The 19,588-nt window shown below is 45.4% G+C and overlaps 2 protein-coding genes and 1 non-coding gene across 4 annotated transcripts in view; 2 read left to right on the top strand and 1 right to left on the bottom strand.

Moving 5' to 3' along the window:
• Nucleotides 1-4,266: 4,266 nt before the first annotated feature.
• On the bottom strand, nt 4,267-4,378 carry TRNAL-CAA. Its single transcript has 2 exons — nt 4,341-4,378; nt 4,267-4,312 (listed from the first exon to the last, which is right to left on the bottom strand). It is a non-coding gene; the product is annotated as a tRNA-Leu (tRNA).
• LOC116516217 (cytochrome c oxidase subunit 7B, mitochondrial) lies at nt 4,362-6,889 on the top strand. The gene is made up of 4 exons (XM_032228639.1): nt 4,362-4,454; nt 4,702-4,773; nt 6,078-6,202; nt 6,386-6,889. Exons 2-4 carry the CDS (start codon nt 4,737-4,739, stop codon nt 6,461-6,463), a joined length of 240 nt encoding a protein of 79 aa, XP_032084530.1. The 5' UTR covers nt 4,362-4,454; nt 4,702-4,736; the 3' UTR covers nt 6,464-6,889.
• Nucleotides 6,890-8,874: 1,985 nt separating this feature from the next.
• ATP7A (ATPase copper transporting alpha) overlaps nt 8,875-19,588 on the top strand; it is a 45,378-nt gene continuing 34,664 nt past the window's right edge. For both annotated transcript variants that reach the window (XM_032227538.1, XM_032227536.1), the window contains exon 1: nt 8,875-8,961. The gene's annotated coding sequence lies outside the window, so the exon portion shown is untranslated. The remainder of the gene's footprint in view (nt 8,962-19,588) is intronic.

The raw sequence follows: 19,588 nt of genomic DNA, 5'->3' as shown, positions 1-19,588 counted from the left end.
TTGTAAGTCGAGGACTATCTGTATTGACTGAGGAAGATGGATGCTGCTTTGCCGCATATCTTGAGGGTGATTGCGTTCAAGACTCCATTAGCAAGCTTGGTAAAATTGGAACGGTTACCATAGAGAATCTCCAAAGACAACGATGACTCCTGTGCCAAAGGGTTCTATTAAAATAGAGTTACGAATAAAGCTTCCCATCAGCCTTGATCTTTTTCCAGAATGAAGGAATTAAGAAAATTTGTTTAAAGGAATTGCCAAGGCAGAAAGTTTACTCCCTTAATCATAACTGTATAAAATTTGTATTGTTGGTTCCTTCAGCTGCTGAGACTCCTTTGCTGAAGAACTTCAATAAAAGTTCCATGAAACGCCTCTCCTGTCTGATTCTGATTGGCATCTGTGCCACGCTAAACAAAAATACAACAAAATATGAACAATCTACCATGTTCCCCCCAAAATAAGACAGGGTCTTATTTTCTTTTGACCGCCGAAATAAGCGCTTGGCCTTATTTTCGGGGAGATCTTATTATTGTTGAGGTGCAGGAGGAGGCAAGCATGGTCACCTCATGGCTGCTCCTGTATTGCAATATTTTTGGGGAGGGCTTATTTTACTCCATGCACTCAAAAGCCTGATTGGGCTTATTATCCAGGGAAGTCTTATTTTCGGGGAAAGGGGGGTATATATTACTAAAAAACTCATTCACAAAATTTTTATTTGGATGAATATAGCAATAATTTTTGAACCAATGTAACTCAAATGGGCTAATTTACACAATGTGTCCAAAATCCGGGATCCAGGAATTGCAAAATTTGACAAATTTTATAAAATGCTTTATGACATAAAATTATAATAAAATTAGAAGTGATTAGACATTCTGCTATAGTTGAACAGACTGAGGAATCTATTAAGAAAATATCTCTGAAAGGGTAACCCACCAGATCATGTGTAGTCTAATTGTATATTTTAAATGATAAGGTGAAAATAAAGCCCATCAATATTAAAACTTTATAATGTGCTTGGGAAATAGTTTTTAAAACGCCTTTGCTACTAAATTACAATTTTCTGTAAATCCAGTCAAATAAATAAACATTGTGAATATCATTCCATTGCTAAATTTTAACAAAGTGATCTTATATATCGGGTCAGCAAACTGCAGCTCTGGAGCCGCATGTGGCTCTTTCCTCCCTCTGCTGCGGCTCCATCACTGGTCAGTGCCACAATTTTGAGAGGAGCTTCCAGTCCGGGGGGGAGAGAGAAGCACAGTGCGCCAGGAGAAGACTCTATGGCAAGGGAAGGGTTTTCCAGTTGTCTCCACATTGATAGGGCTTTCAGTTATGACAGGTAGAGGAAAAAGTACGCCACGCTAGGAGGAGACTCTATGGTGGGGGAACTGAACTTCCAGTCAGCTCCAGAATTGAACAGGGGGCTTCCGGTTAGGAACTTTGCGGCTCCTATTGTTTTCTTTTCAGTGGGAAACGGGTCCAAATGGCTCTTTCTTTACATACAGGGTGTTTGTTGACCCCTGTTCCATATCATCAGGATATTCCACTGTGTTTAAAGGGTGTGTGTGTTTAAAGAAAACATGACCCACTGGATTCTGGTCAAAAGGTGTCCAACTGAGATGAGGGAGACATAGTGTGGCTGGATGTTAACAACTATATGAACCATAATGATCTGAACTATGGCTTACTGAACTAAGGTATTTATCCAACTTTTTGAACTGTTTCCCATTCCCATTATGCCGGATAGTGGCGTGCAAACCACCAAAGGAGCTCAGACAGGACCTAGAAGACCTGTCCTGCCTTTTCTGCTGTTAACCACACTCCCAGCCCCCAGAACATCATCCCACCCCCCTCCACGGTTGAGACTGGCCCCATCCCAGTTAACCTTCCTGAAAGCCCTGGAAACTTGTGGATCCCATGGGTAGCCCACAAGGTGATCTTATGATGTTGGATAACAATAGCAATAGCACTTAGACTTATATACTGCTTTCCAGCCCTCTCTAAGTGGTTTACAGAGTCAGTGAATTGCCCCCAACAATCTGGATCCTCATTTTACCCATCTCAGAAGGATGGAAGGCTGAGTCAACCGTGAGCCACTCAGAATCTAATTCCTGCAGTGTGCTGTAAGTTAGACAGGCAGTATTGCATTCTAACCACTGCCCCACCACAGCTCTAGATTATAAGGTTTTAAAAAATGTTTTAAGCATAATTATATAGGCAGTCTTTGATTTACAACTGTAATGGAACTTGCCCATTACAATTGTAAGTCAAAACGGTGATAAATTGGGTTTTTCATGTGACACATTCAATTTTAAAGCATTATTTTGTGGCAGTGGTCAAGCAAATATTAAGCATAAATGCTGCAGTCATTAAGCAAGTACCATGGTCCTTAAACAAGCCCATTAGTCACTATGACAGAGTTTTACTGAAAACCAGAAGTGCCTGTTTTTGGCAAAACTGTTAAAATCCCATCAGATGACCATGGAACTCTGCAAACAGCCATAAATGTGCTCAAAGTGGACTCCACTATCAGAACTTTGGATCCTATGCTTTTTCAGGTAGGTCATAACTTTGAACAATAAGAACTTTAAACAAACAAGTAATTGTGAGAGGGATCTTGGAGTCCTAGGGTATGATCACCTGAGTATGAGTCAAATGTGTGCAGCCATCGCCAAAAAAACTAATACAATCCTGGGTTGTATAAACAGAGGCATAGAATCAAAATCATGTGAAGTATTAGTACTGCTTTCTAAAAGACCACACTGGAATACTGCATCCAGTTTTAGTTTTAGTTTCCAGTTTTAGTCTCCACATTACAAAAAAGGTGTTGAGATTTTGGAAAAAGTGCAAAGAAGAGCAACTAAGATGATTGAAGGCCTGGAGACAAAACATAGGAAAAAAATGGTTGCAGGATTTGGGTAGTCTAAACAAAAGAAAAATTAGGGATGACATGATAGCAGTATTCCAATATTTGAGGGGCTGCCACAAAGAAAGGGGGGTCAACTTATTCTCCAAAACAACAGATAAATAAAAGCAGAACAACTGTGGCAAAAAAAAGCAAAAAAAGATGTTGAGACTTTGGAAAGCATGCTGAGAAGAGCAACTAAGATGATTAAGGGCCTGGAGACATGAAGAACAGTTGCAAGAATTGGGTTTGTCTAGTCTAGTGAAAAGGATTAGAAATGATATGATGGCAGCCTTACAATATTTGAGGAACTGCCACAAAGAAGGGGCGGTCGACTTATGTCCCATAGCAGGCTATTTGAAAGAGAAAAAAAGTTATTTGGGAGCATACAGATAGCTCTCATAGGAAGGTGTAAATGGCGGTATAGAGGCTAGAGATAAATACAGGGCAGGTAGTCTGTGGGGGTGTATGGTATGAGTGTGTACTTGTAATTAAGTGTCTCTGACGCTTAATTTGGTTGGACGTGTAACTCCAGTGGAGAAAATATTTTAATTAACTTTTCTTACGTTTGCAGATCTTTTTCTTTATTGTATGCATTAAGTTGGGGCAACTCATTTGTGAGTTCAAAGCAGTTTGTGTAAAGAACTTTCCCTGGTTTACTATTGTTTGGGCAGGTTCATTTATTTATTTAGGCTGATTGTAAATTACCAGAGTAAGAAATGGATTCCTGGTCTTTGCAACACAGTTTTCCTACTTTCCCTTACTTTGTTAGTCCCATTAGTGATGAAAAGGAGGGTCAGAAACAGGATGGAAACAAAGTTGTTTTCGATATAATATTTTAAATTTTCTTTGCAATACAGGAATCACATTTTGTGAGAAGGGTGGGCTGTAACTGTATCAATTTGCTAAATAAATGAATAAATGCTACAGAAACCGAGGCTGAATTGAAACAGGCTCCTGCCTGAGCAGGGGGTTGGAGTAGATGACCTCCAAGATCCCTTCCAACTCTTGTTACTGTTATCACGCTCCTTTGGGTCTCAGGAGAGATGCGTTTGGGGAGAGAAGCCCCCATGTGTTTGGGGGCGTTAGAGGGATTGGGGAGGGGGTTCTGGCAATCCCCCCCTCCAACCTGCTTGTCCTTCGTGCCTGGAAGCATGTAAGCATTTCGCAGAAGAGCATTGGGCTCTTCTGCAAAAAACGCTCTTCCTTTCCCTGCAGACTCAGAGGGGCGGCGCCGGCTACTCTGCCGGGACAGAGGAGATGACGGTGCGGGAGGGGCAGAGAAAAGACCCCCGCCCTCCCAAGGCTTCCTTTCCATTTGCTGCAACTAAACGTTTGCAAAGTCCCCCAAAAAATAACCCTGTCAGAAGTGGGATTCGAACCCACGCCTCCATTCGGAGACCAGAAAGCCCCGCCCACCGGGAAGGCTCATCGCCTTGAGTCTGGCGCCTTAGACCACTCGGCCATCCTGACAGCACGGTGGGAAGGGCGCTCACGGAGGCTCTTCAAGGCTCCAGAGGAGCTGCGCAGCGGAGGAACATTGCATTTAGTGAGTGGTACGACCCCTCTCCTGAGCCGAATCAAGAAACAGGGACCGAAATGTGGCCCGGTCGGAGCCCCCTCACTCGGCGCGGATCGCTCCCCTTCGCGATTGCGGCGCCCCACTCCCCCCACCTTTCTTCTTTTTCTTCTCCCCCCCAAACAAACTACATGTCCCAGGATGCATCGCTCCTCGGCGGGCGCAGGAGTGTGACGTCCAAGTCAGTGGCCATTTTGTTCCCCTCTTGCCCGGCTAGGTGACCGCAAAAGCCTTGCGAGAAGACGCTGTGCGATGTTCCCTCTGGCGCGGAGAGCTTTGGGCCTTTCGGGTGAGTCTGCTGCCCCGGAGCCCCCCCCCGGGCAGGCCTGGTGGAGGTGTGGGGGGAGGGGAAAGGTGGTGCTCCTCGGGTTACAACAGTTTATTTAGTAACTGCTGGAAGTTGCGACGCCGCTGAGAAAAGTGACTTGGGACCGTTTTTTCACGCTTAGCGACCGTTGATGCATTTCCCCCGCTGTCACGTGATCAAAATTCAGAGCCTTGGCGGGTGTCTCATTTATGATGGCTGCAGCGTCCGGGGGTGGGGTCACGTGATTCACTTAAAGACCATGTGACTAAGCTAACAACTGCAGTGATTCGCTTAACAACCATGGCAAGAAAGGTCGTAAAAGGGTCAAACTCTTAGATGCCTCACTCAGCAACATAAATGCTGAGCCCAAGTGTGGCCGTAACTCAAGGACTGCCTGGGGTGCCGCCACCCTCCTCCTGCCGGGCAGGGCCTTTCCCATCTCCTCAGCAGCCGACCAGCCCTTGCAGGGAAAGCAAAGGGGAGTTTGAGCTTCCCCATCAACCTGCTGGGTTTGGCTCAGCTGCCCTGGATGCCTCCAACCCTCAGCCGATTCTCAAGTCCCGGGCAGCCTGACCCAGGAGAAGGATAAATGTCAGCTCGACCAGGGGTGAAAGTCAGCAGATTCTGATCAGTTCTAGAGAACCAGTAGTGGAAATTTCGAGTAATTTGGAGAACTGGTAAATACCACATCTGGCTGGCCCCGCCCCCATCTATTCTCTGCCTCCTGAGTCCCAGCTGATCGGGAGGGAATGGGGATTTTGCAGTATCCGTCTTCTGCCATGCCCACCAAGCCACGCCCACAGAACTGGTAGTAAAAAAGTTTGTATCCCACCACTGCGCTCGACAACTCTGGCCCGACAATCAAAACAATCACAACAAGACCAGTAGGAGATGCCAGCGCAATGGAGGATGCCTGAGCATCCAAGAAGCTTCTTCTTCTTCAGCTCTGACTGGATGGTGGGGTATGGAAAGATTTATATTCCTTGCAGACAGCTGGTCATTTGCATCATTTTAGAGGATTCCTGAGGCCACTTGGAGGTTTATCTGTATCCTCAGGGTCACCTGAGTGGTGCAAATGGTTCCTGTAGTCTGCAATTTTTTCCTCTGGAAATCCATTCCTACTCCCACACATAATTTGCCCAGTCCCTCCATGATTGCCATTCATTGAATTTCAGCACTTAGTATATTCTGCATCAAAAACAGGATAACAATAAGACCTGCTTCATGTCAATTTACTTGGTTGATTGGTGAACTGGCGGTTCAACTGAGAGAGCTTTGTATTCCAGCCCGTGGCATTCAACATACGGTGACGAGACAGGCTCACCGCAAACTTGAACCTGATTTCCATGACAAGTATGGCAACCTCGTTCTCCTTTCTGGAGTGGCGTTTGGTATTGGCATTTGGACCTACGTAAGTATTTGGCAGAGTTCACTGCAACCAGGGCAGAACTCTACCTTTCTTCCAACAGTTGCTGGGTTTGCCTGTTAAAGTGGGCTTTGTGGCATCATTCCAGGCACTTGGGCTGTGGGTAAATATGTTGTGTGAAGAGAATTGCTGCAATGATTAAGGCTTTATTTCTGATCACTCTTGCAGGCTTGCCTTCAACTTCCACTTGTATGGAATTTCTCTCCAATTGGCCGACTTACTCCAAAAGAATGGAGAGAAGACTAGAAGTGACTTTGGGATACCTCTGGGAATGGGGAAGTAATCTGAGCTTCTTTGTGCCACCCTTACCTGGCACTCTTCTGTGCTACTTATGATATAATAAAAGTATTGAAAATAAATAATTTGGGGTCATAATGTATATACACTTGTAATGCAGAACTGGTAGTCAAGTAAGTTGGGTTTTTGTCTGAATGTTACACCTGCATGCATTATCCACACAACTGTGATGGAATGTAGTTCAGATTCCAGGAGGGGGGGGGCATTCCAGAGGGACAAGAAATAACTCAGTTCAGATGGTTCATGTGAGAGTAAGAGCGTCAAGACCTCCCTTCCTTAATAGTTCTGAGAGTAAATGTTTTATGGGGGTAGTAGCATGCTTTAGTGTGCAAGATTTTTGAGATAAGAACAATAAACAAAATCTGCTTGGAAGAATCAGAATGTGTCTTTGGTTTTTGGAACCTGACATTATTTCGCAAAAGACTGAATGGAAAGCAGACCTAAAAAAGATTACAAATGTGTTTTGATTACTGTGATTAATTTCAAAAAAGGTTCACGCTATTTGCATTTGCACCATTTGAAGTCATACTGCTATGGAAAATAATGTAATAATTTCAGCTTGATGGAAATAGACAATTAAAATTTTAACCATACATTTTTATTTTAACAAAAAACACTATTACAGTAAAAGAGGATAAACCCACATCCAAAGCATATCTGTTCTCCTGTTTTCTCAAAAGGAGCCTTATCTTTGCTGGGCCTTCCTCACTTGGAACTTTTTGCACAAACAACTACTGCAGGTGCTTATTTCAACTGCCCACATTGTTAGCCTTGCACTAACTGAATTTTGATTCCAGCGTGACCTGGTATCAATTTACAAATTGCACTAAATCAAATTTAATTGTGACCTACCTGAACTGCTCGGAACAGAGTAAAAATAATTGAGAAATATATGGAATTGGGCCAATTGGAAGAATGAAAAAGGGATGCTGGGTGGAATCATGTAGGAAAGGAGGCTGTGAGTGAGGCTGAGTCGAGATTGAAACTACTGTAACCTAAAGATGAAGTAAGCATATAAGCAGAGAAGACAAAGTGCCAGAAATGTGTCTAAAAGATCCCTTTGGGAAGGTAGATAAAAACGAAACAAGTCATGGAAGGAAAAACAAATTACTTGAACCAGTCAAAGTTGGGCCTCAGCACATGGGGGGGGGATCCAATCCCAGCTAATCAAAGCAAAAACCTGGGGGTAAAAAGGGGTCCTAAAGTCCACCCCTCCTTGAATCATTTTTTAACCCAGCCTTTGTCATTTGACATGGGTTTGTATGGATGAGTGTATGTGTGAGAAAGAACAAATTCAGAAGATTCAGATTAAGTTAAAATTACATAGCATTGTGCTTTGTGACATTGCGTTTTTTCAGAAAGACTATTAAGGGAAGCAATATCACCTCTATGAGAAGACCAGGGCCATTGCAAAGAAACAGGGTGCCCCCACCACCCCTACCACTCTGCTGCCACTTCTCAGAAATGGGATAGTGCTGAAAATTTCAATGGGAGGAAGGAGTAGAAGGATAAAGCGAAAGTGCCCATGTGGCAGTCATATTAAAACCATCACTTTGAATGATGCCTGATACCTCTTGGCAACAGTGGCGGGCCTGGAGAATTGGTGGCAAGGGGCCCTAATGTCCAGTCCTTGCAGAACACAGCATTCTGGACTATTAGAGGCAGTTTGTTCTAGTGGTTAAGGCACCCAGTGTCAGGCCTGTCCCAGCTTGGATGTTCAGGAAAGAAAGACCCTCAACTCTATTTGTAGTAGTGAAAGATATAACTTTTAAAAGCCAAGATCCCTCTGACGGCTACCACTATTGAGCAAGGTACCACCTATACTGTACCTGTGCATTTTGTTTTCCTTGCCTAAATGTAGAACCTTTTTTCACCATTGGATTTCATTTTGTTAGCACCCCATGTTTAAGTCTGTCAAAATCCTTCTGTATCTTAAGCCTGTCTTCAGGAGGATTGGCTATCCCTGCCAGTGTCATCTTTATCATTTTAATGATAAAGTTCCCATCTTTTAATAAGATTTGTGAAAAATGCTGCCCTGGTTGCCCCCAGGAGCTCTGCTACGTGGGCTCAGGAGGACCCTGGGAAATCTGAGCGAATTGGAGCCTCATAAGGCTCGGCAGTGCCATCCTCACCCGCGATTTCCCCCCAGCGCCGCCCCCCCCCCCCGCCTTGCAGGGGGTCCAAAGTCCGGGAGATTGAAGGAGCCTCGCACCACCTACGGATGATGTCACGTGACTCTGATCACCTGACTCCCTTCCCCCGTCCACGTGAAGGCGCTCCCTTCCGCTCCCTTCTGCAGGGCGGCGTGTAGAGCGTAGCAACCGTCGCGTGGAGGGGCGTGGCCAGGAGGGAGGGGCGTGGCCGAGCCGGCGGCGACGGCGCTGGGCAGGGAAGGAGGGAGAGGTCCGGCGGCGGCAGGGGCGCGCGCTAGATGGGCCGCGGCTGAGGTACGGCGGGCTCGGACGTGGCGGAGGGAGCGAGACCCCCCCTCCCGCATGGCTCTTCCCTCCGGGCGGGTCTCCTTGGCCCCGTGATCGGCGAGGAGCTGAGAGGGAGGGAGGAGTGGGGGGGGGAATCTGCCCTGTGGGGCAAAGGAGCTTCTTGCGGGGACTTCGGCGGCTTCTCCAGTCTGACCGGCTGTCAGGGGGGAGGGCTTGTCTCGAAGATCCCCCCCACGCCCCCTACGCAGAAGGAGCCGGATTGCCGGGGCCCTCGGGGGTTCTGGTGACGGAAGAGAGAAGCGCGTCCCTCTTCCTTCCTACCTTCCTTCCTTTCCTTTCTTTTTTCTTTCCTTCTCTTTCACCTTTCTCTTTCTTTCTTTCTTTCTTTCTTTCTTTCCTTCCTTCTTTTTTCTTTTTCTTTCTTTCCTTCTTTCTTTCCTTCTCTTTCACTCTCTCTTTTTTTCCTTCCTTCCTTTTCTTCCTTTTTCTTTCCTTCTTTCTTTCCTTCTCTTTCAGCTTTCTCTCTCTTTTTTTCCTTCCTTCCTTCTTTCTTTCTCTTTTGCCTTTCTCTATTTCTTTCTCTCATTCTCTTTCACCTCTTCCTTTTCTCTCTCTTTCTCTCCCTCTCTTTCTCTCCCTCTTTCTTTCCTTCTTTCGTTCTCACCTTTCTCATTCTCTCTTTCTTTCCTTTTTTCATTCTCTTTTGCCTTTCTCTCTCGTTCTTTTTCCCCTCTTTCTTTTCTCTTTCTTCCCTTTCTTTCTCTTTTTCCTTTTTCTGTTTCTTTCTCTCTTGTTCTCTTTCGCCTCTTTCTTTTCCCTTTCTCTCCCTCTCTGCCCCTCTTTCTTTCTCTCACTCTATCTTTCCTTCTTTCTTTCTCTTTCACCTTTGTCTCTTTCTTTTCTCTTTTGTCTCTTTCTTTTCTCTCTTTCTCTCTTTCTCTTCCTCCTTCCCCCTGTCTCTTTCTCTTTCTTTCTTTCTTTCTTTCTCTTTCACCTTTTTTTCTTTCACCTCTCTTTCACTCTTTCAGATGAGGGGACTGCAACTCCCAGAATTCCTCATGCCAGCTGCGGAGCCTGGGACTTGCAGTCCAGCCATCTCAAAGTTGCCAGGGATGCTTCTTTCTGTTCGGGCTCTGCATCTGATTCCTCTCTTCGGCCTTCTCCTTCCAAGGGGCAAATTGTGGAGGGTGTTTTCCAAAGGAGTCTGAGATCAGAGACCTCCCATTTCGAGGGGAAGGACGGAAATTCCTCCGGCCTTGCCCTGTGTTGCTTCTCCAGTCCTGCCTTTTGCATAGAGCTTCTTTTCTGGCTCCTTCTGCCTGTTGCGGCATCTTTTTACCTTCCTTCTGTTCCCCAAATATGTTCCTTGGTATGCTTGAAATGTCGCTTCCTTCCTTCCACGTTTCTTCCTTCATGGATGCAGCGATATGTAAAGAAAGTGCTTCATAATAAAAGAAGCATTAAACCATTTCTAAAGCATGCATTTAATTTAGGAAGCTAGTCTGCCTTCGTGTGCAATGGAAGGCAGAGGAAACATCTTTTCCCTCTCTTTATGCTGGCATGAAGAAAAACTTGGAAGGAGCTTTTTTACTTCTTCTTTTTGGATGTAATATTGCATCACATTTGAGGTTGTATCCTGCTCTGCAAAAACAGGGCGTCGGAGGTTATTAAAGTTAATTAGAGGATAATCTTTTTATTTTAAGGACATTTCTAGATTATGTTGTCTGTCGCAAAACAATTTGGTAGGTAGGCCTACACATCTTTAGCAACACAAGTTGCTAAACTTGAGAAACTCTGAACTTGGGTATCTCCTTCGATAGCCCCAGTGCATGGAGAAAGCAATTCATTTTTCCTTTGATTCCACCCTCTCAGTTTCTTGGGTGGGTACTCCTGTGGCCTGTTTACATTGAATGCCACCTCTGAATCCATGTCAGAGCAATTCAGACTAGGAGGCTGCTGCCTGCCTTTGGCCCTGAGGGTATGCTGGGGCTGGGAATCTCAAGGAACACCCCCCCCCCCCCATTTCAGATGGTGGAATCCAGATGGAGGTCTAACATGGCTAAATGGCCTTGCTGAGTGATGGGCAAGAGATGGAGGCAGAATGTCCTCTGCTTATTATCATTTCCCTGCCAGGAAAATATTTTTGTATTAAAAAGTCCAACTTTTTAAATCTTTACTTGTTTACTTCCATGGTTTGGTGTACTGTGCTTTTATGATTTTATTTTAAAGGCTTTCCTTTCTTAAGTCATCTTAAGTTATAAATTGGATTATAAAAGCTGCAAATAGTGTGGTACAGTTGGAAATTAGGTTAAATGCTTGGTTTTCTTTACATTTATGGGAAAAGGCAATCAGTTGTTGATTTAGCTGGAAATAAGACTTACCTATGTTTTCCTCCGTGCATCTGTTGTTTGTAGGGTATTATGTGAAATAAATAAAAAAATGGGATTTGCAATGTAATATGTAATGCATTTTTACAAAACCTTAGCAAAAAGTTGAAATGCAAATGCGCTTATTTTGAATTCAGAGTCCTTGAAAGTTGCTGCTTTTGAATCTTTTATTTGGTTCTATGCAATATTGCAAGGAGAAATACAGCCTGTTTCAGTTGTAGACTCATGTCTCAATCAATCAATCAATCAGAATAGAGCTGGAAGGGACCTTGGAGGTTTTCTAGTTCATCAATCCCCAATCTTTGCGACTTGGTGGCCCAGCAAGGCGGGGGTGGGGAGGGAAACTGGGATGCGCAAGTGGCAAACTGGTGCACATGCGTGCAAGTGCTTACCAACCCACTGCTCACACAGGTTGAGCTCTTCTGGGGTGTTGGATATTCCTGCCAACTTTGTGTCATCTGCAAATTTGATGAGTTCCCCTTCTATTTCTTCATTTAAGTCATTTATGAAGATATTATTTTTTAATTATTATTATTATGATTTATTAGTTTTGTAAAGTATTGAAGAGTATTGGGCCTAAGATGGAACCCTATACTTTCTATAAGTGTTTTGTGTTTGAAGAGAAAATCCTTGTACATATACTTATGTTACTATGGTAAATGCATATATTTATTGAGTCTGACCAGCTCAAGTTTGACTCCGGCTTCCGAGGTCAGTAAAATGAAGATCCAGGGATAATATGCTGATTTTGTAAACTGCTTACAGAGGTCTGTAAAGCACTATGAAGAGGTATATAAGTGCTATTGGTAGTGCTATTATTTGCATACATTTATATATTGTCCAGTTTCCTAGATTCTGGACAATTTTGAATAAGAGGATTAAAAGATATAAATAGAAGTAATGGCAACCAAAGCAAGAACAAAAAAATGAGACTTCAACAACGCCAAAGAAAACACAAATCCTATCAGCATAAAAACCCTTATTAAATCAAGCTTCAATGGCCTGTTTTCACAATATGTTGAAAATGAGAACAGGGAGTACTTTTATACACATTCATTTTGTAGTGTGGGAGACCAATAGAGAGAAGGAGTGAGTCTGCAAAGAAGTTGGATGGAGAGCCAATCTCCTGCAGCCAAGCTCTGCAGGGCTTCAGAGATGGTAGCCCAGCGCCTTGGGAGCTGACTCAGAAACCTATTGATAGCAAGGTCCATGACCCCCAAAATGGGCATAATCATTCTCTCATTGGGGCAGCTGCATTTTGTACCACTGCAGCTTCCAGGTTGTCTGCGAAGGCGGCTTCTGAGGCAGGGTGTTCCAGGTAGCGAAGCTTGTGGTGATGAGGATGTGAGTCAGTCACTGTCCTCGGGGCTTCCTAGTCCATCTGGGACCACATCTGGCTCTTGAGTTGCATTTTGTCTTTTTGTATTTATTGTCTCGTTATACTTTGTTAGCTGCCGAGAGTCTTGAGATTACATCTGCAAAGACCTATGAGAAATAAATAAAATAGCTGCCGTAAGCTGGGCAAAGACTCCTGTTCTAGGATGAGATGTTCATCCAGGAGGACACTCAAGGCAGCCACATTTCAAGAGATGCCTTCAACCAAGGAGAGTGCAGTCTTGGCTTTTTCAAGGACAATGGCCTCTTGCCCTCAAGTAAGGCAGCATTAACCACCTCCTAAATCAAAGCATTAATTCCCCTCTACCCATTTTCCATATTTTTCTAATCCAAGATTGGCAATGGGGGTTTCCACCATATTCATGCCTAATAAGCAGACAAATGTCTAACTTGTTTTTTTCTTTACTTTTCTTTTCTGGATCTTGTTTTTCTGTATGTACTTCATTAGTATTAATGCAGAGTAGCAAGCATGGGGTGATTTTGACATATTAATTTTGCGAACCCCTTGAGGAATATTGAATGTTGGCATAATAGATGATTGATTTTTGTTAATATTTCTTCCTCTCGTCCATATTAGCAGGGACAAATGTCTGGGGAGGGACTCTATTTTCCATCTGACCCTGCAGGTATTGTTGTTTGTTGCAAAGTCATGTCCAACCCATCATGACCCCCATAGACAACGTTCCTCCAGGCCTTCCTGTCTTCTACCATCCACTGGAGACCATTTAAGTTCACGCCATCTGCTTCGATGACTCCATCCAGCCACCTCATTCTCTCTTGTCCCCTTCTTCTTTTGCCCTCCATCTTTCCCACCATTAGGCTCCTCTCCAGTGATCTGGCCTTCTAAAGGGCAGTCAGGGTTGATCTCCTCTAAGACTGACCAGTTTGATTGCCTTGTAGTCCAAGAGACTCACAGGAGTCTTCTCCAGCACTAGAGTTCAAAGGCCTCAATTCCTTGGCGCTCAGCCTTCCTTATGGTCCAACTTTCACAGCCATCCATTGGAACTGGGAAAACCATAGCCTTGACTCTACGCACTTTTGGTGGCAAGGTGTCGTCTCTATGCTGTCTAGATTTGCCATAGCTTTCCTCCCCAGGAGCAAACGTCTTTTAATTTCTTGGCTGCCGTCCCCATCTGGAGTGATCTTGGGAGCCCAGGAAGATAAAATCTGTCACTACCTCCTTTTCTTCCCCATCTATTTGCCAGGAATTGAGAAGGGCGGATGCCATGATCTTAGTTGTCTTAATGTTGAGTTTCAAGCCAACTTTTGCACTCTCCTCCTTCAACCACATCAAGAGGCTCTTTAGTTCCTCTTCACTTTCTGCCATTAGAGTGGTATCATCTGCATATCTGAGGTGGTTGATATTTCTCTCGGCAATCTTAATTCCAACTTTTGATTCATCTAGCCCCGCCTTTCTCATGATGTGCTCTCTATATATGTTAAATAGGCAAGGCGACAGTATACAGCCTTGTCAGACTCCTTTCCCAATTTTGAATCAATTAATGGTTCCGTATCCAGTTCTCACTGTTGCTTCTTGACCCACATATAGGTTTCTCAAGAGACAAATAAGATGATCTGGACTCCCATCTCTTTAAGAACTTGCCCCAATTTGTTGTGATCCACACAATCAAAGGCTTTAGCATAGTCAATGAAGCAGAAGTAGATGTTTTTCTGGAACGCCCTAGCTTTCTCCATGATCCAGCATATGTTGGCAATTTGATCTCTAGTTCCTCTGCCTCTTCAAAATCCTGCCTATGGTAGTTCTCGGTCCACTTACTGCTGGAGCCTAGCTAGTAGGATTTTGAGCATAACTTTATTAGCATGTGAATTGAGTGCAATGAACATTCTTTGGCATTGTCCTTCTTTGGAATTGGAATGTAAACTAGCCTTTTCCAATCCCTGCAGGTGCCCATGGCAAAAGTACTGCTGGCCCCATTTTTTTTAATGAGAATCCCCCCCCCCCTTGTTCAGCCAAAATCTTAGAAAGTGTAGCCTTAGAAAAAGGATGTGATGTCAGCCTGTGTTCTCAATTGCTGCCCCCTCCTTGCTTCTACCTGCACATCTTTCTTGCTACAACCACAAATGTGTTGAGGGTGTAATGTTGAGCTTCATATTAACAGGGGTCCTGAATTGTTCATCATCAGTATGGTTCATATCTGACTTGTGGGAAAAAATAAAAGTTGTAAATGTTATTTCTGTCACACTTGTGAAACCACAAAAGCTCATTTTCTGTGATAATACATTCACCAAACGTCTTGCTCTGAAAAACTGTTTTGCCTAATTCTGTTTGTGCAACAGTATCAAACACACAGCCAAGTGCACAAAGAGTAGGTGGCAGCTGATGTCAGGAGGGCTTTTGCACAGTACGGTTGTGCCCACTGCTAGATTGGGAAGTCATTCAAAAAAATTATTCATGCCCCAGTGGCATGGGGGGAGGGTGATGGGCACATCACTATACCCTCATGTGCCACCACTGCTCTGCAATCTGCATTGGTTACCAGTTGGCTTCTGGGTGCAATTCAAGGTATTGGTTACCACCTATGAAGCCTTTCACAGCCCAGGGCCTGGTTATTCAAGGGATCATTTATTTCCTATGGTTTCTGCCTGCCCAGTAGAATTAGGTAGAATGGGCCTGAATGGACCAGGAGTGATTTATTCAAGTGATCTCATTCTTTTGGGACCTAAGAAGTTGGCTTTAACAGAAGTTGGCCAGACTTGTCCTTTGGTACTGCAGGCCCCCAGAGATCCGGACAACTATTGCCTGATATCAGGCAAGAAACCTGGTTTTATTTTCAGACTTGAGATTAAGGGGTCCTATTTGTTTATTTTTATTTAAAAGATTTGCATGGCCACACATTTTAAGCAATTTGGGCAGTATATAACAACAATACAACCAATAACTATAAAACAACAGTAAAATCTGCAGAAGATGAGGTTTTGTTATAAAGTAAGTTGAATATAGGGGATGCGGTGGCTCAGTGGCTAAGACTTTAACTTTTTAGCTTTAACTTTTAATAGATTTATATGCCGCCCAATCCCGTAGGACTCCGGGCGGTTGACAGATAAAAGAGTTAAAAATAAAGAACAATTTAAAAAGAAACAATTTAAATCCACAGCTGAGTTTTGACCACCATTTGTCAGCTGTAACCAGGGGGGCATTTGCCCAGGTTCGCCTGGTGCGCCAGTTGCGGCCCTACCTGAACCGGGAGGCTCTCACAACAGTCACTCGAGCCCTTGTGATCTCTAGGCTGGAATACTGCAATGTGCTCTACATGGGGCTGCCCTTGAAGAGCATCCGGCGACTTCAGCTAGTTCAGAACGCGGCCGCGCGAGTGATCATGGGCGCACCACGGTTCGCCCATATAACACCGATCCTCCGTGAGCTGCGCTGGCTACCTGTTGATCGTCGGGTGCACTTCAAGGTCTTACTTACCACCTATAAAGCGCTCCATGGTAGTGGATCTGGCTATCTGAGAGACCGCCTCCTGCCAATTACCTCCCTGTGTCCCATCAGATCGCACAGGGTAGGCCTCCTCCGAATTCCATCCACCAGTCAGTGCCGACTGGCGACTACGCGGAGGAGAGCCTTCTCAGTTGCAGCTCCGACGCTATGGAACAACCTCCCCGTGGAGATCCGTACCCTCACCACAGTCCAGGCCTTCCGCACAGCCCTCAAGATCTGGCTATCCCGTCAGGCCTGGGGATAGGATTTATTCTCACCCCGCCCGAATGTTGAGTGAATGTTGTGTTTTTATGGTTAATTTTTTTTATTCACATTTTTTTTTCTTTTAAGTCTTGTCTTGCACTCCCTTCCCCCCATTGTTGTAAGCCGCCCTGAGTCCCCTCAGGGAAAAGGGCGGCATATGAATGCTCATTAAAATCTAAAAAATCTAAATCTAAAAACAAGATACCATACACTCAATCTGAGTCGGGCTGGACTTCATTCCTGAGTCAACAGCCCCAAGCCTGCCGGAATAGCCAGGTTTTAGTGGCTTTTCGGAAGGCCGAGAGAGTGGGGAGGGTCCGGATCTCTAAGGGTAGGTCTCTCCACAGGGTCGGAGCAGCTACAGAGAAGGCCCTCCTCCGAGGAGCCGCCAGCCCGCATTGTCCGGTCAACGGCACCCGGAAAAGGCCCAGTCTGAGTTCTTATCGGCCGTTGGGAGGTATGTGGCAGGAGGCGGTCTCCCAGATATCCAGGTCCTAAGCCATGTAGGGCTTTAAATTGTGTGCGGAGACTGAATTGTGTGCGGAGACTGATCGGAAGCCAGTGCAGCTCGCGGAGGATCGGTGTAATATGGGTGTATCTAGGTACACCCATAATCGCCCGCGTGGCTGCGTTCTGGACTAACTGTAGTCTCCGAACCCTTTTCAAGGGCAGCCCCATGTAAAGCGCATTACAGTAATCGAGCTTGGAGGTGACGAGGGCATGAGTGACCATTTGAAGTGCCTCCCGGTCCAGATAGGGCCGCAACTGGTGCACCAGGCGAACCTGGGCAAAGGCCCCCTGGCCACAGCCAACAAATGATATTCTAATGTCAGCTGCGAATCCAGGAGGACACCCAAGTTGCGGACCCTCTCTGAGGGGTGTAAAATTTCACCCCCCAGGCTAAGGGATGGAATATCTGGATTATCCTTGGGAGGCAGCATCAATAGCCACTCGGTCTTGTCTGGATTGAGTGCAAGCTTGTTCGCTCTCATCCAGACCCTGACAGCCTCCAGGCACTGGCCCATAACTTCCACCACTTCACTGAGTTGGCACGGAGCGGACAGATACAGTTGAGTATCGTCCGCATACTGATGGTATTTGATCCCGTGCCGGCGTATGATCTCACCCAACGGCTTCATGTAGATGTTAAATAAGAGGGGGGACAGGACTGAGCCCTGCGGCACCCCATATTTAAGGGGCCTAGGGGTCGACCTCTGTCCTCCAACCAACACCGACTGCGACCTGTCTGAGAGGTAGGAGGAGAACCACTGTAGAACGGTGCCTCCCACTCCCACCTCTTCCAGCCACCGCAGAAGGATACCATGATCGATGGTATCGAAGGCCACTGAGAGTTCAAGAAGCACCAGGATAGAGGAATGTCCTCTATCCCTGGCCCGCCAGAGATCATCGATCAGCGTGACCAAAGCAGTTTCGTTGCCGTAACCAGGCCTGAAACCCGACTGAAAAGGGTCTAGATAATCTGTTTCATCCAATGACCGTCGGAGTTGAAAGGCCACCACCTTCTCAACAACCTTCCCTACAAAAGGGAGGTTGGAGACTGGACAATAGTTGTTAAGGATAGCTGGGTCCAGAGAAGGCTTCTTAAGGAGGGGTCTCACCACCGCATCCTTCAGTGGGTGCGGGAAAGATCCCTCCTGTAGAGAGGCGTTGACAATTATCTGGAGCCAGCCTCGTGTTACCTCCCTGCTGGTCGAGACCAGCCAGGAAGGACACGGGTCCAGTAGGCAGGTGGAGGCACTTGTCTCATCCAGTGTCGTTCGAATCACCCACCTCCTCTTTGGTAACAATAGTCCTCGAGCAGTCCGATAAACACCGGGGGCTCCTCCCAGTCGACAAGGAAAACAGGACTAGGCCCATAAAACGCCGAAAACAGCGTCTTCAATGTCTTCAATGCGGCAGTGCCATTTCCCTCCCTAAGAGCTTATTGGTCCAAATGGTCGGCAGTTTGAATCCCTAGCTCCACGTAATGGACTGAGCTCCCGTTACTTGTCCCAGCTTCTGCCAACTTAGCAGTTCAAAAGCACGTAAAAATGCAAGTAGAAAAATAGGAACCATCTTTGGTGGGAAGATAACAGTGTTCCATACCCCTTCGGTGTTTAGTCATGCCAGCCACATGACCACAGAGACATCTTTGGACAGCGCTGGCTGTTCGGCTTTGTAACAGAGATGAGCACCATCCCCTAGAGTCGGGAACGACTAGCACATATGTGCAAGGGGAACCTTTACCTTTAGCTGAATATGATTCTAGGATGACAGCAAAACAGGAAGCAAAACAGGGCTTCTTCGCTGGAATATTGTTTGTGCAGGTCTAAATTGAAGAAAATCTGATTTATTCCCCATGTTATTTGATTAGATTTGACTCTGTGGTGAAAATTGTGATCTCTTTTCTCCAGAGTGTTCTGAAAATAAGTGCATGGTCCCTAGTTACGTTTAGTGAATTATGTATAATTAAGTTGTGCCTAATGGAAATACTTGAACAATTCTTACAATTTTATCTCTAGCCTGCCTTTGTTTTTATCAGCTCCCCAGTCCTTTTAAACTTTTTAAAAAGGAGCCTGGCTCTGTCTAGAGTGATGTCTCTGAACCTCAACAACTTTATGGTGTGCTGTCTTTAGCTCCCAGGAACTTCTCTGGGGAATTCTGGGAGTCAAAGCCCAAAATTTTAAGGCAAACGGGAAGGGTAATTCTTGAAGTCCACATTGGACTTAAAGCTGCCAAGAGATTTCTCTTGAGTGCAACTGAAAATAAAAGATCTGGTGCTATGTTGCCAGTTGGAGAAAATGTATAAATACTGTATTTTCCAGAGTATAAGACACACCTTTTCCCCCCCAAAAAGAAGGTGAAAATCTGGGTATGTCTTAAGCTCCGAATGTAGCCACCTGGGTCGTCTGGAGAAGGGGCAGGTGAAGTGGGCACTGCACAAGAGGCAGTGGGTCAGTGTTCGGCCTCCCGCTTCTCCAGACAACCCAGGCGGAGTGCGGTTGGCTTCTGCTCCTGGCCTGGGAGACAGATCTGGCCAGGAGGAATGCATGTCCCATTTTTGCAATCGGGGAGGAAAAAGAGCGTTTCAGGTGGCGGGCAGTTCCAGACTGTGCTGCGATTCCTGCAGCCTGGAACCGCCCAC

The sequence above is a fragment of the Thamnophis elegans genome, chromosome 12 (assembly GCF_009769535.1).
Source record: "Thamnophis elegans isolate rThaEle1 chromosome 12, rThaEle1.pri, whole genome shotgun sequence".
In the NCBI taxonomy this organism is placed as follows: domain Eukaryota; kingdom Metazoa; phylum Chordata; class Lepidosauria; order Squamata; family Colubridae; genus Thamnophis; species Thamnophis elegans.
This window is presented reverse-complemented; position numbering and strand designations above follow the sequence as displayed.

What these genes read in the sequence shown, in the direction of transcription:
- LOC116516217 (XM_032228639.1), top strand. Translation starts at nt 4,737, where the DNA reads ATGTTCCCTCTGGCGCGGAGAGCTTTGGGCCTTTCGG. An exon ending in GAGAGCTTTGGGCCTTTCGG is followed by an intron (nt 4,774 to 6,077) that starts GTGAGTCTGCTG and finishes TTTGTATTCCAG; the next exon opens with CCCGTGGCATTCAACATACG. An exon ending in GTATTGGCATTTGGACCTAC is followed by an intron (nt 6,203 to 6,385) that starts GTAAGTATTTGG and finishes TCACTCTTGCAG; the next exon opens with GCTTGCCTTCAACTTCCACT.